The sequence below is a fragment of the Dendrobates tinctorius genome, unplaced genomic scaffold (assembly GCF_039654945.1).
Source record: "Dendrobates tinctorius isolate UK_male_01 unplaced genomic scaffold, ASM3965494v1 ptg000171l, whole genome shotgun sequence".
Classification (NCBI taxonomy): Eukaryota; Metazoa; Chordata; class Amphibia; order Anura; family Dendrobatidae; genus Dendrobates; species Dendrobates tinctorius.
The window spans coordinates 24104873-24118949 of NW_027361838.1; the positions used below are offsets into that span (position 1 = coordinate 24104873).

Sequence of the window (14077 nt, forward strand, 5' to 3'; positions counted from 1 at the left end):
TAAATCTGTTTTTTATAACTGTCAGCGAGATATTCCTGTCTATATAAACTCCACCATCCTAATTTACACCAGGGTGCAAATGTTAAACTTCCACAGCCATTGAGGATCTGTTTGTTTAAAAAGAAGTGGATTACAAAGACCCTTAGTTCGGTAAGGCTCGGACTCGCCTAATCTGCAGTCTTCCAAGCATTGCGCCTTTACTTGTGTCCTTTATATCGCCATAGCATTCATCATTGAAGCTGGAAATCGGACTGGCGTGCTTGATGATTTGTTTTTCACTCCTGTTACTGGGATTGTAGGCTGTAGAATGACTGAAGCAACAAAGGGTATCTGAGGCGAAGCCCAGTGGAGGAAACTTAGCAAAATCAGGGCACAATATGAACAAATGCTTTGTCTCACGTCCATTACAGCTGAAGCCCTGTTGATGAATATATCCTTATCTACATATAATCGCCACCTGGCCGCTGTCACCGAATCCCATAATGCACCGTGGCAGTGTCACTTGCTGAATACATTACAGCAGCACAGCCAGAAATCAGACTCCACCCACACATCACCTGGTCCTGATGTCATCACAGGTCCTTCAACCCAGCTGCTATCAGTCACCACCCACACTCCGCCCACACACTTCCCTCCTCCCGATCTGCAGCGTTTCATCCGTAGCAAAACTACAGATCTTTTTTAGACCTGCGGTTTTGCTGTGAAAGTGCCCGACTCAATGCAAGTCAGTGTGTGTAGAAACGCTGCAGATCCACACAAAGAACTGACATGCTGCGGAAAATAAAACGCTGCTTTTTTTTACGCAGCGTGTGCACAGCGTTTTTGGATTTTCCATTGACTAGCATTATGTGCACTGCGGATTTAATGCAATTCCGCGCGTCCAAAAACGCCGCGGAAACTCATCAAAATCCGCAATGTGTGCACATACCCTTAATAGCGGAAGGAGGGAGGGGAGTAGCATCTTTCGAAGAGGCCCAAAGTTTCCACAACTTGGTGATTTTGGATCTGGATATATAGTTTGGAGCAAGATGAAACTCCAGATGAAAAGGAGTATTGATTTTATCCCAGAGACAGAGATGGAGGAAACGGAGCTCTTCACGTAGCAGCAATACATTGTCTAGCAGCTATAAAGGCATGTACCACCGTAATCTGTGCCCATATTTGGAACTGCTAGGGCAGGGGAAGGGGTAGTTTGGGCATCTATTAGCTCAGATATCAAATCAAAAACACCCACCCAGAACACTTGAATCAGGGGGCAATACCAGAAGTTATGAAGTTCCCACAGAACCACATCCCTTCCAGCACAAAGGAGACTGACTTGGAGAACTATGAGCTAGTCTATCTGGGGTCAAATACCATCTCATACGCACCTTTTTCAATTGTTCTAAATGATTTATGCAACTTGAAGAAGTATGCATGCAACTAGAGGCTTCCTGCCATTCCACAATCGAAAAAGAAAGGCCAAGATCTCGTTCCCATCTCGCCATATACGGCCAGCGTTCCACATGACCAGGTCAAAACCCCGTAGATTATAGACAGGCCTTTCAAAATAGTATCAGTACGCTCAAAGTACTTAAAGATAAACTAGGTTTCTTATTAAATAATTGGGGGGAGCAAGGAAGTGTCTGACCTGGAGGTATTCATGAAAAAAAATTCCATTCTAATTTATGGGTCATCATCAGAGATTCAAAGGAAAGAAGTGATTTGTTATTAAATAATTCCGCTAAGGAAGTGACCCCCAACCTATACCAATTGCTCAAATTGAGGTGTGGGATATGAGCCTCCACTGCTTTAACGGAAATTTTTTGCGAGGGATGAAAAGTCACCCGATCCCACCCAGAGCCTCCATACAAAGTGATGACTTCATATTTGGGAGAATTGGATTCAAATTAGTCGGTGATAAAAGTTCAGCTTCCAAAAGAAGTCTCGTAGAGCCCTTCCATGCAAAACAATTTTCAATTTGGAGCCATCTATGTGAGGACGCCTGAGACCACCAGATCCCCACGCTCAAGTATTGCTGCCCTGTGGTAAGCCATAATATTGGGAGCACCCAGTCCTCCCCAGATATAACTGCAAACCATAGATTTATAAGCCACTCTGGCCCTCTTTGCCCAAATACATTTCCCGATAAGCGATTGGAGTTTTTGAATTAATGGCCTGGGAATTTTTAAAGGGATACAAAGAAAAAAATATAAAATTTTTGGTAAAAACACCATCTTAACCCCTTTATTACCCCATGGGTGGTTTGCACGTTCATGACCAGGCCAATATTTAGAATTCTGACCACTGTCCCTTTATGAGGTTATCACTCTGGAATGCTTCCATGGATCCTGTTGATTCTGACATTGTTTTTTTCGTGACATATTGTACTTCATGTTAGTGGTAAAATTTCATTCATATAACTTGGGTTTATTTATGAAAAAAAACAAAACGGAAATTTGGCGAAAATTTCACAATTTTCCAACTTTGAATTTTTATGCACTTAAATCACAGAAATATGGCACACAAAAAACTTAAGTAACATTTCCCACATGTTTACTTTGCATCAGCACAATTTTGGAACCAATTTATTTTTTTTTAGGAAGTTATAAGGGTTGAAAGATTTCTCATTTTTACAACACTGTTTTTTTAGGGACCACATCACATTTGAAGTCACTTTGAGGGGTCTATATGATAGAAAATACCCAAAAGTGACACCATTCTAAAAACTGCACCCCTCAAGGTGCTCAAAACCACATTCAAGAAGTTTATTAACCTTTCAGGTGCTTCACAGGAATTTTTTGAATGTTTTAAAATAATGAACTTAACTTTTTTTCACAAAAAAATGGCTTCAGGTATTTTTTTTATTTTACCAAGGGTAACAAGAGAAACTGAACTGCAAAAGTTATTGTGCAATTTGTCCTGAGTACGCTGATACGTGGGGGGGAACCACTGTTTCGGCACATGGCAGAGCTCAGAAGGGAAGGAGCGCCGTTTGACTTTTTCAACGCAAAATTGGCTGGAATTGAGATCGGACGCCATGTCACATTTGGAGAGCCCCTGATGTGCCTAAACAGTGGAAATCCCCCACAAGTGACCCCGGTTTGGAAACTAGACCCCTCCCCTTTGTCCTGAGTAGGCTGATACCCCATATGTGGGGGTAAACCACTGTTTGGGCACATGGCAGGGCTTGTAAGAGGAGCACCATTTGACTTTTTCAACGCAGAATTAGCTGGAATTGAGATCAGACGCCATGTTGCGTTTGGAGAGCACCTGATGTGCCCAAACAGTGGAAACCCCCAAATTGTAACCCTAACCCCCAACAGACCCCTAACCCTAATCTCAGCCCTATCCCTAATGGGAAAATAGAAATACATTTTTTTTTTTTTTTTTTTTTAAATTTTAGTATTTTTCCCCTAACTAAGGGGGTGATAAAGGGAGGTTTGATTTACTATTTGTGGCGGGTTTTTATGTTTGGCAGCTGTCGCACGCTAAAAGACGCTTTTTATTGTAATAGTTTTTGCATCATCACGTTGAGCGTTATAATTTTTCCATATTTTGACCCACCTAGTCATGAGGTCATATTTTTTGCTGGACGAGTTGATGTTTTTATTGGTACCATTTTTGTACACGTGACATTTTTTGATCGCTTTTTATTCCAATTTTTGGGACGCAGAATGAACAAAAACAGCATTTCATGAATTTCTTTTTTGGGGGGGCGGGGCGTTTACACCTTTCTGCGTGCGGTAAAATTGATAAAGCCCTTTTATTCTTCAGGTCAGTACGATTACAGTGATACCGCATTAATATCTTTTTATGTTTTGGCACTTTTATGCAATAAAAACAATTTTATATAAAAAAATGATTATTCTGCGAGCTTTAACTTTAATTTTTTTTTGCTGATGACACTGTATGGTGGCTCGTTTTTTGCGGGACAAGATGACTTTTTCAGCGGTACCATGTTTATATACGTCTTTTTGATCACATGTTATTGCACTTTTTGTTCGGCGGTATGATAAAGCAGTTTTTTGCCTAGGGGGTGTGTGGTTTTTTTTTTGGTTTTTTTGTTTAAGGGGTTCACTCAAGGGGTTAATTAGTGGAACAGTTTTATAGGGCGGGTCATTACGGACGCGGCAATACTAAATGGGTGTATTGTTTTTGGTTTTTTATTTACAAAAATATAATTTATTAGGGATTTTTTTTATTTATTTAGGATTGTTTTTATTAGTTACACTTGCTTTTTTTTTACTTATATTGTCTCAATGTGGGACAGTACAATAAAGTGTCAGATTGCTGATCTGACAGTTTGCACAGCACTCTGTCAGATCAGCGATCTGACAGGTGCTGCACAGGCTTTCTCAGTGCCTGTAGGCCATATTGAATCCGGGGGCCTGCAGGGAGGAGACCCTCGGAGCAGCGCAAGCTCATCGCGCTGCTCCGAGGGTATCAGGGAAGCACGCAGGGAGCCCCCTCCCTGCGCGATTCTTCCCTGTGCTCCTGGTACACTGCGATCATGCTTAATCACAGTGTGCCGGGGGCAGTCCGTGACCGCCCCTGACTCATAGTGCCGGGTGTCATAGTGCCGGCTGATCGCGCTGACGTACTATCCTGTTCCCGTTCATACGGGTACTGTGGACAGGATAGTACGTCAGATGTCAGAAAGGGGTTAAAGGACTGAATTCTAGCCGTCCAATATAAGTGTCGTCCCGAATAGCTATCTAATTCCCCATTTAAGGAACTGTATAGCTTATTAAAGTTTTCTTTTCGGATGAGATAGGAAGATGTCAGTAATATTCCAAAATACAGAATACTTTCAGTCTGCCATTTAAAGGAAAATGGCTTCTCTAGTTTTGTCTCTCAGGGCGCGTGGATCTGCAATGGGGAAAATCACGGATTTGGAAGCATTCGGTTTATAATAGCATGTTTTTGAAAGCTTCTTAAGCTCATCCATAACCTCAGGTAGGGATCTCTCCAAATTTGTGCACATTATAATTACGTCATCAGCATAAAGACCTATCACATGGTTAATTTTACCAACTTGGAAACCTGAGATGCCTCCCATTTTTACAAATAGATTCCACCAGGGGTTCCATAACTAAAGCAAAGATGATCGGAGATAATGGACAGCCCTGGCGGGTGAAATTAGAGATAGAGAAGTTACGCGATCTAAATCCCGAGGCCACAACTGATGCATTAGGGTTAGAATATAAAAATAGGAGAGCTGATTTAATAGGACTCACAAACCAAATTTAGATAGAATGCTATCTAGATAGCCTCACTGCACCTGGTCAAAAGCCTTTTCGGCATCCAATGACAAGAGAGCACTAGGGCCACCAGAGACCTCTGCAACACTAATTAAATAATAATAAATATATATATATATATATATATATATATATATATATATATATATTTATTATTATTATTATTATTATATTTTTTTTTTTTTTTTTTTTTTTTTTTTTTTTTTTTACTGCTGGAGTGGTGTTAGTATTAGGCTAAGTGCACACGTTGCAGAAAATTTCTGCTCAAAAACCTGAATCCCTTCCCAGAAACCGCACCTATTTTTCCGCGGCGCGGTTTTGATGCGTTTTTTTCCACAACGGTTTCTAAAAGCATGGGAGAAGCCTAAACCGCGGGAAAAAAACGCAAAATTAATGTGCATGCTGCGTTTTTTACCGCAATGCGTTTTTTTTGCGGTAAAAAACGCATCAATGTGCACAAAAAGTGCAAAATGCATAGAAATGACTGTGCAGCTTATTTTTAGCGGTTTTATAGTGAAAACCGGGGTAAAAACCGCTAAAAAAAACGCTGTGTGTGAACACAGCCTTAAACTCACCAGCCTCTGTCTTCATTTGATATCCAATGGCTTTCCAGTTGTCTTCTGCAGGTTGTGACCTGCCAGATTGCTCTTGTGTTTGCTGGGTGATCCAAGAGGTCACGTCTCAATATTTGAGGTTTGCCTTTCTATCTGGACACCTCACATCCATGAATTGGCTGGTTCCTTATTGTGCCTCCTCATGAACCGTGTGGACGGGGTAACACGTCAAGGCTGGAAGCTAAGTTTGGGTTAACCCCCAGCTGTTTCTATAATTTTTTTTTTTTTTTTTGGCAATAGGTATCATCCATTGCCTTCTGTAGGAACCAATATGGATATAATTCTGATGTTCCTTATTGAACCACGCTATTTTTTACCTCTTGTCTGTGCTTGTCTGATTTTACTGCAGAGGTTTTTTGGCTTTATTTGATAATGCGTATGGAATCTGTTTTCTGTAGTCTATTAATACCCAAAAAGACAAGACTGCCACTATCTACTGGTAGCTTATGGAATCTATATTTTCTGTGGTCTATTAATACCCAAAACGACAAGACTTGCTACTATCTATTGGTTATACAAGAGGTTTCTCTATGTTTACATGTAATAGCCTGTCTTTTATATATTGTACATTAATAGCCTGTGTATTATATTAAGCACTATCTTTCATCTCTTTTATTTGCTTATTGTTTTCCCACCTGTAGTTTATAAGGATCATTTAGGGCGAGTGTGGGACAGCCGCCGCAGAGTGGGGGCGCCAAATCGTATCTTTAGGGTGCCAACCTCCACTTTCAAGAAGGGATAGCAGGCTAGTGTAGGGCTATCGTAGATTATTATGGTATAGAGTTTAATTGTGTTATTGCACTAGGGGGGTGTTTTTTACCTCAATTTATTAAAGTTTCATATTTTTATTAAAGGGATTATATGATTGCACTTTTGATATTTCTTCCCTGGTCCTGTGGACATTTTTTTTCACGTCTCAATATGTCTGAGAACCAGAACAAGGCCATATTAAGGCTTTCATAGACTTACACTGAGAGCTTTTGACTGTTACCTCTGTCTTCCGGTCAGTCAGAAGTTGTGATCACAAGATAGCGGAGCGGGCCTGGAGCAACTATAGGAGCTGCTGGTGAGTTTAACCCCTTAACGACCGCCGATATGCCTTTTAACGGCGGTAATTAAGGGTACTAAAACCACAGCGCCATTAATTTACGGCGCTGTGGAGAAAGTACATAGCGCCCCCCAGTGTCGGATTTTCTCCGGGGTCTCTGCTGCCAGGGGTAGCCAAGACCCCAGAGAACATAAATCGGTCGGTTTTTACCGACCCCGCTTTTGCAAGAAAAAAAAAAGCCGCGATTATGCATTAAATTTCTCTTTCCTCTGATGTGATCGCACATCAGAGGAGAGAGAAATAGGGTCCCCGATCCCCCCCCCCCCCCCCCGGTACCTCTCCGTGGTCCTCACTTCCCTCCCGGCGGTCCTGCGTCCCGCCGGCGTCCTCCGATGGGCGCCGCCATCTTGAAAATGGCGGGTGCATGCGCAGTGCGCCCGCCGGGAATCTGCCGGCTCCGGCTGGTAGATTCCATTCATTATTTTGATCAATATGATAAACGATCATAGTGATCAAAATAAAAAAAATAGTACATAACCCCCCCTGTTTATCACCCCCTTATATAGGAAAACAATGAAATAAAAGAAATGTTTTTTTTTTTTTCAGTTTTCCATTAGGGTTAGGGTTGGGCTAGGGTGAACTAGGATTAGTTTTAGGATTGGGGATTAGGGTTAGGGGTGTGTTGGGGTTAGGGTTGGAGCAAGAATTGAGGAGTTTCCACTATTTACCAACTATTGGGGTCTAAAAAGTCACTTTTGTGGAAATAAAGACTTTATTTTCACGTCTCTGCATATATAAACTTCTGTGAAGCGCTTGGGGGTTCAAAGTAGTCACCACACATCTAGATAAGTTCCTTAGGGCGTCTATTTTCCAAAATGGAGTCACTTGTGGGGGGGTTTCCACTGTTTAGGCCCATCAGGGGCTCTGCAAACGCAACATGATGCCCGCAGACCATTCCATCAAAGTCTGCATTCCAAAATGGCACTCCTTCCCTTCCAAGCTCTCCCATGCGCCCAAACAGTGGTTCCCCCCCACATATGGGGTATCAGCGTACTCAGGACAAATCGCACAATAACTGTGGGGGTATGATTTCTCCTGTTACCCTTGTAAAAATAAAAATTTGGGGGCGAAAAGATCATTTTTGTGGAAAAAAAAATGGATTTCTTATTTTCACGGCTCTACGTTATAAACTTCTGTGAAGCACTTGAAGGTTCAAAGTGCTCACCACACATCTAGATAAGTTCCTTAATGGGTCTAGTTTCCAAAATGGGGTCACTTGTTGGAGTTTTCCACTGTTTAGGCACATCAGGTGCTCTCCGAACGCAACATGGCATCCGATCTCAATTCCAGCCAATTCTGCGTTGAAAAAGAACGGCGCTCCATCCCTTGCGAGCTCTGCCGTGTGCTGAAAAAGTGGTTTACCCCCACATATGGGGTATCGGCGTATTCAGGAGAAATTGTACAACAAATTTTGTGGTTGATTTTCTCTTTTAACACTTGTGAAAATAAAAAAAAATTGGTTCTGAAGTAAATTTTTTGCAAAAAAAAAAGTTAAATGTTAATTTTTTCTTCCACATTGCTTTAGTTCCTGTGAAGCACTTAGAGGGTTAATAAATTTCTTGAATGTGGTTTTGAGCACCTTAAGGGGTCTAATTTTTAGAATGGTGCCACTTTTGGGTATTTTCTGTCATGTACACCCCTCAAAATGACTTTAAATATCATGTGGTCCCTAAAAAAAAAAAATGGTTTTCCATATTTCCGTTTTTTTCATAAATAAACACAAGAATTATCGAAGAAATTTTATCACTAACATGGAGTACAATATGTCACGAAAAATCAGTCTCCGAATCAGCAGGATCCATTAAAGCGTTCCAGAGTTATAACCTCATAAAGGGACAGTGGTCAGAATTGTAAAAATTGGCCTGGTCATTAAACTGCAAACTGGCTCTGTGGCTAAGGGGTTAATACTAGGGTCAGAGAACTTGGGTTAGCTGCACCGCTGAAATAAATAAAAAAAAAAAAATGCTGGAGTGGTGCTTTTAACTGTACCAGAATAGATAATAAACCATAACAAGGGGAAAAATGGCCTCGGAGGTATTGTCAGAATTGACAAAAAGGGAAGAACCCTATATTGAAATCTCTCTATAACAAGCCATAAAGCTTAGCTTTTATTAATTGCATTTAAGATGCATTCAGGGTATTATTAAAATACTAGAAATAGGCCTGATGCTATCGCATCGGGAGGGCGGTAATGTCATGATGGGGGCAGGCTTTGTAGCCCCAGTAATTTCACCGCACTCCCGATGCGATGGCATCCGGCCTATTTCTAGTATCACATAAGCGCCACCTGTCCCCAAAATACCCCCCACACGCGCTGCCCTCACCACTGGCAGAACTGTTTCACTCAGAGCTGCTCTCCTGACTCCTGTCAGCCCGCTTTGCTACTATTACTATGCGCGCAGCAGGCTTCGATATGACCCTGTCAGGATCGCTGGTGCATTGCTAAATCGTCGCTAGTGAGCTGCCACACAGGCAGATCTCACCAGCGACGTAGCGATGCTCGGCAGTTGTTACCTGTCAGACGCGGAGAGGGTGACGTCTTCCGCCGCGTCCATGGCTCGCTTGTCGGCGCCAGCAGGAAGCCGACGACGAGAAATGGACCAGGCCGATCTCGCGCGATCGCCAGCTGGGGGGGGGGGGGGGGGCGGTCGGAGGTGAGTGTCACATGTAGCGATATTGCTGCTGCGTCACAAAATCGGTGACGCTTTAGCGATATCGCTATGTGTAACAGACCCTTTAGAATCACTGTGATCTGTTGAAGCGTTCCACAGTTATTACCACATAAAGTGACACTGGTCAGATTTAAGAAATGTGGCCTGGTCATTAAGGTCAATATTATCTCCTTCACTGAGGGGATAATATAGGTGGCTACCATAAAATCAACAAATAGACAGATTAGGGACAGCATTTTAATCAGTACAGTGCTTGGTATCAGACAATCTGTCACTGTCTGCTGCAGTGTTTAACCCCTTATCACCACAATCCTATAATCTGCCATGATCTGAGCTGGCATCCTCTTTGTATGGAGCAGGTCCATATGAGCTCAATTTACATAAAGTGTTATATAGAGTATTTATTTGCCTTGGAGACTTTGGCGCACATTTACGTGAGATTATTTTTTATAATGAAATTAACACTTGCCTATTTTGCAAGCTTTTCTTTGCCATTGGGCGGCGCTGTCTGTGTGGATGTTGCTGGCGAGGCTTCCTTACTTTCTGTGCACTGGGAGGCCATACCTCTGTAAGGTGGACAATAATATCACAGTAATAGCCCTGTAATATCTGACACGAGCTCAGGAAGACTGCAGTAAATCATGGCGTGTAAGGAAAGTTCTCAGAGTTTATATAATTAATGGGACCCCCCTCCCCAATAACCTCATTGTTTCCGTTTCCTCCGGTTATGTCAATGTTACTGCTGTTCCTCGCTGTTTAAAGTTATACTGTGTCAATATTTAGACACCATGACACGTGTGTATGAATTCTACCAGATTTTACACTTTCCCACATAAATCTTGCTGGTGCATCTCCTTGTCGTGTAGGGTGGATCTTGTGTTTGTTCCATGTGCAGCCTCTTTGGCCATTGTAATGATCAGGCTTGCTTTGCACAACAAAATGACATACCGTAATTGTAATATGGAGGAGGAATATATAAATTAATGTTTGCTTTTATGTGGATTGTGAAAGAAAATAAAAATTTGAGTTTTGCAGCTCAAAAGTATTTTGGCTGTATGAATGGGTATCCGCTGATGGCTGGACAGGTATCCAAAAGTGACTTACCGGATGCTCAGATGCCTGGCAGTTCCTTTACGGCATGGTTTCCCAGACCTTTCCATTGTGGAACTTCATTTGAGAAAAATGTGCAGCAATGATCATAGGTAGATATATCATTTGTGCAGCCTCACCGGTCGCCAAGAGGTATCTGGGCAGCACGGTGGCTCAGTGGTTAGCGCTGAGTCCTGGGTTCGATTCCCACCAAGGATAACATCTGCAAGAAGTTTGTATGTTCTCCCCCTGTTTGCGTGGGTTTCCTCCGGGCACTCCGGTTTCCTCCCACACTCCAAAGACCTACTGATAGGGAATTTAGATTGTGAGCCCCATCAGGGACAGTGATGATATGTGCAAACTGTAAAGCGCTGCGGAATACGTTAGCGCTATATAAAAATAAAGATTATTATTATTTTCTGGGCCCATTTCCACCTCTAAAGCAGGTGTAATAATTGTGCTTTATGATGAGCTATTGGACTGGAAAGGGCCCGTATGTTCTTGCATAGGGACCCTCTTCTATTTGTGTTCCCTCCTGCTGTTGGTGATTTTTTTTTGTGAGAATATACTGCACATTTCATTCTATACATTGCAAAGAGTGAAACTTGCTATGAATTGAAAATTGGACTTTAGAATTTGCAATTTTTTTTAGGATGGTAACACACTTAACCAAAACCTAAGTGATAGATCTATGATTACTGCTGCCTCACCGATGCAACTTCAACCTATCACTAAATTGGGATTCGCCTAGGAATCTTCTGTTCTTTCCCACCACACAATCGTGATGCTCCTCTTTTTAGATTAGTGACATAAACTTTGAATGAAGAGTGCATCTAACCACGATTGTGATGCAGTGGAACTGTGGAGTCTGGTTCGCCAATTTTGCATTCAAAAAGTCAAAAGGCGCTCCCTCCTTTCTGAGCCCTGCCATGCACCCTAACAGTGGTTTTCGCCCACATACAGGGTATCGGCGTACTCATGAGAAATTGCACAACAAATTTTGTGGTCCGTTTTCTCCTGATACAATTTTGAAAATAAAAAAAATTTGGTTCCATAGTAAAAAATGTTGTGAAAAAATTAAAATGTTAGTTTTTTCCTTCCATATTGCTTTAGTTCTTGTGAAGCACCTGAAGGGTTAATAAACTTCTTGAATGTGATTTTGAGCACCTTGAGGGGTGCAGTCTTTAGAAGTGTCACTTTGGGTATTTTCTGTTATATTGACCCCCCAATCTCACTTCAGATGTGAGGTGGTCCCTAAAAAAAAATGGTTTTGTAAATTTTGTTGTAAAAGTGAGGAATCACTGGTTAACTTTTAATCCTTATAACGTCATAACAAAAAAAAAATGTTTCCAAGATTGTGCTGATGTAAAGATGACTTGTGGGAAATGTTATTTATTAACTATTTTGTGTGATACCACTCTCTGATTTAAGGATACAAAAATTAAGTTTGAAAAATTTTCAAAATTTTTGCCAAATTTGTTTTTTTCATAAACGGAAGTCATATCGAAGAAATTTTACCACTAACATGAAGTACAATGTCATGAAAAAACATTCTCAGAATCTGGGGGATCCGTTGAAGCGTTCAAGAGCTATAACCTCAGAAACTGACAGTGGTCAGAAATGTAAAAATTGGCCTGGCCATTAAGTACCAAATTGGCTCTGCCACTAAGGGGTTAATAAACTAAACTTATATGAAAATAAATAAGCCTTATGATAGAGCCCACACTGTGAATTTAAGGGGTAAACAATTGTAAGGCCAGTTATAAATTGTATAAAAACAAAGATTTTTCCATAGCTCCTTTCTATCTCGGAAAGAGAATATATCTTTGCCCGTGTGCATTTAACCCTGTGTATGACAAGGGATCCTGTTCGTTCTATGGCAATTCCGTTCTTTAGCTAAAAGCTGAGGGAAGAATAACAATTGCATTTTTCATATGGAGAAATCACACTTGTTGTTCCAGGAAACAAAGTAACATAACCTGTTCTGCCAGTTGGAAGGGGTCCTTGTTCTGCTGCTCACAGGACTCCTTCACTCCGCACTGGATGTGGATGAAGAATAAGTACGTTCTTCCCCCTGGTGGTTACTCACTGCAATGACTGAAATGTGCCTGTAATAATGCATTTGATGGTTTTTCCATACATAATATTCACTGGTTGCAATTTTTCTTTTAGCTTTTTAGAGAGAATCGACCACGTTAGACAAAATGACTACACACCAACAGATCAGGTGAGTTGTTTGAGTTGAAATTGGTAGTTAAGTATACTGTTCAGCATTTACTACTGATTACAGATAACAAAATGGATAGGCAAACTATGTATTCCTTGCAGAATTATAATGGCACACGATCCATTCACTGATGTCGGCAACAGTCACCTCCTCATAGTAAATGAAAGTGGGCATTTGAGAAAAAAAAAACTTTTCCACCAGGGCTGTGGAGTCTGTAAGCCAAACCTGCGACTCCGACACCTCAATTTCCCTTACACCGACTCCAACTCTGACTCCGACTCCCACATATATTGCTTATATTTAAGTGAAAAATGTATACTAGTACAATGTGAACATCAGACATTAAATCATTTTTATGATACAATAATCAAGATATTTAGATAGAACATAATATTTATTGGAATACAACTTTAGAACACAAACTGTAATAAATTGTAAAAATATGTAATACACTATGTAATATCGATTACAAATGTGTGTGTGTATATATATATATATATATATATATATATATATCACTATGTAATAAACTATAAGTGGCAAAAAACAGTTTTCAACAAAAACATACTAAATAACATTTGTGCAGTCTATGAATTTGTTCTAAGAAATAGAATTGCCTCCATCAGATCCTCCTTCATAGATGACCTCAAATCTGACCTAATAATTTTAAGGCTAGAGAACAACCTCTCTACAGTAACTTGGTTTGGAGGCAAAGCCGTAACCACATGGGCAACATCTCTAACAATTTCCGGGTATAAAGGAATTGCCTCATGCACAGTCAGTTTTGATGAACGGTTGAATTTTTGTATTTCTTTGAGAGCAAGTGAAACATTTTGCTGAAATATGGTCAATCTGCTTGCTATAGGAGACGGAGTGAAATATTTTTCCTTGCGGCAATGCTTTGCCTGCTCCATGTCATACAAATACTTGTCAAAGTCAAACTCCTCATCTGATGAGGATGAAGATATGGCAGCAGTAGCACTGTCAGGACCCAAGTCCTCTTGCCCCTGGCAGTCCTCCTATAGGCCACTCTTCCTAACTGCTACCTCAGTCAGATCTTCTTTTCCTTTAGTAAGCTGTTGATCATCAAGCAATATACGATGACTTGGGTCCACATAAACAGC

General features: G+C 41.0%; 1 protein-coding gene across 4 annotated transcripts in view; it reads left to right on the plus strand.

The window, feature by feature from the left end:
• GNAL (G protein subunit alpha L) overlaps positions 1–14077 on the plus strand; it is a 383393-nt gene that overhangs the window by 350308 nt on the left and 19008 nt on the right. For all 4 annotated transcript variants that reach the window (XM_073550978.1, XM_073550980.1, XM_073550981.1 and 1 more), the window contains exon 6: positions 12899–12953. In XM_073550978.1, the coding sequence (XP_073407079.1) occupies positions 12899–12953 (55 nt within the window). The remainder of the gene's footprint in view (positions 1–12898; positions 12954–14077) is intronic.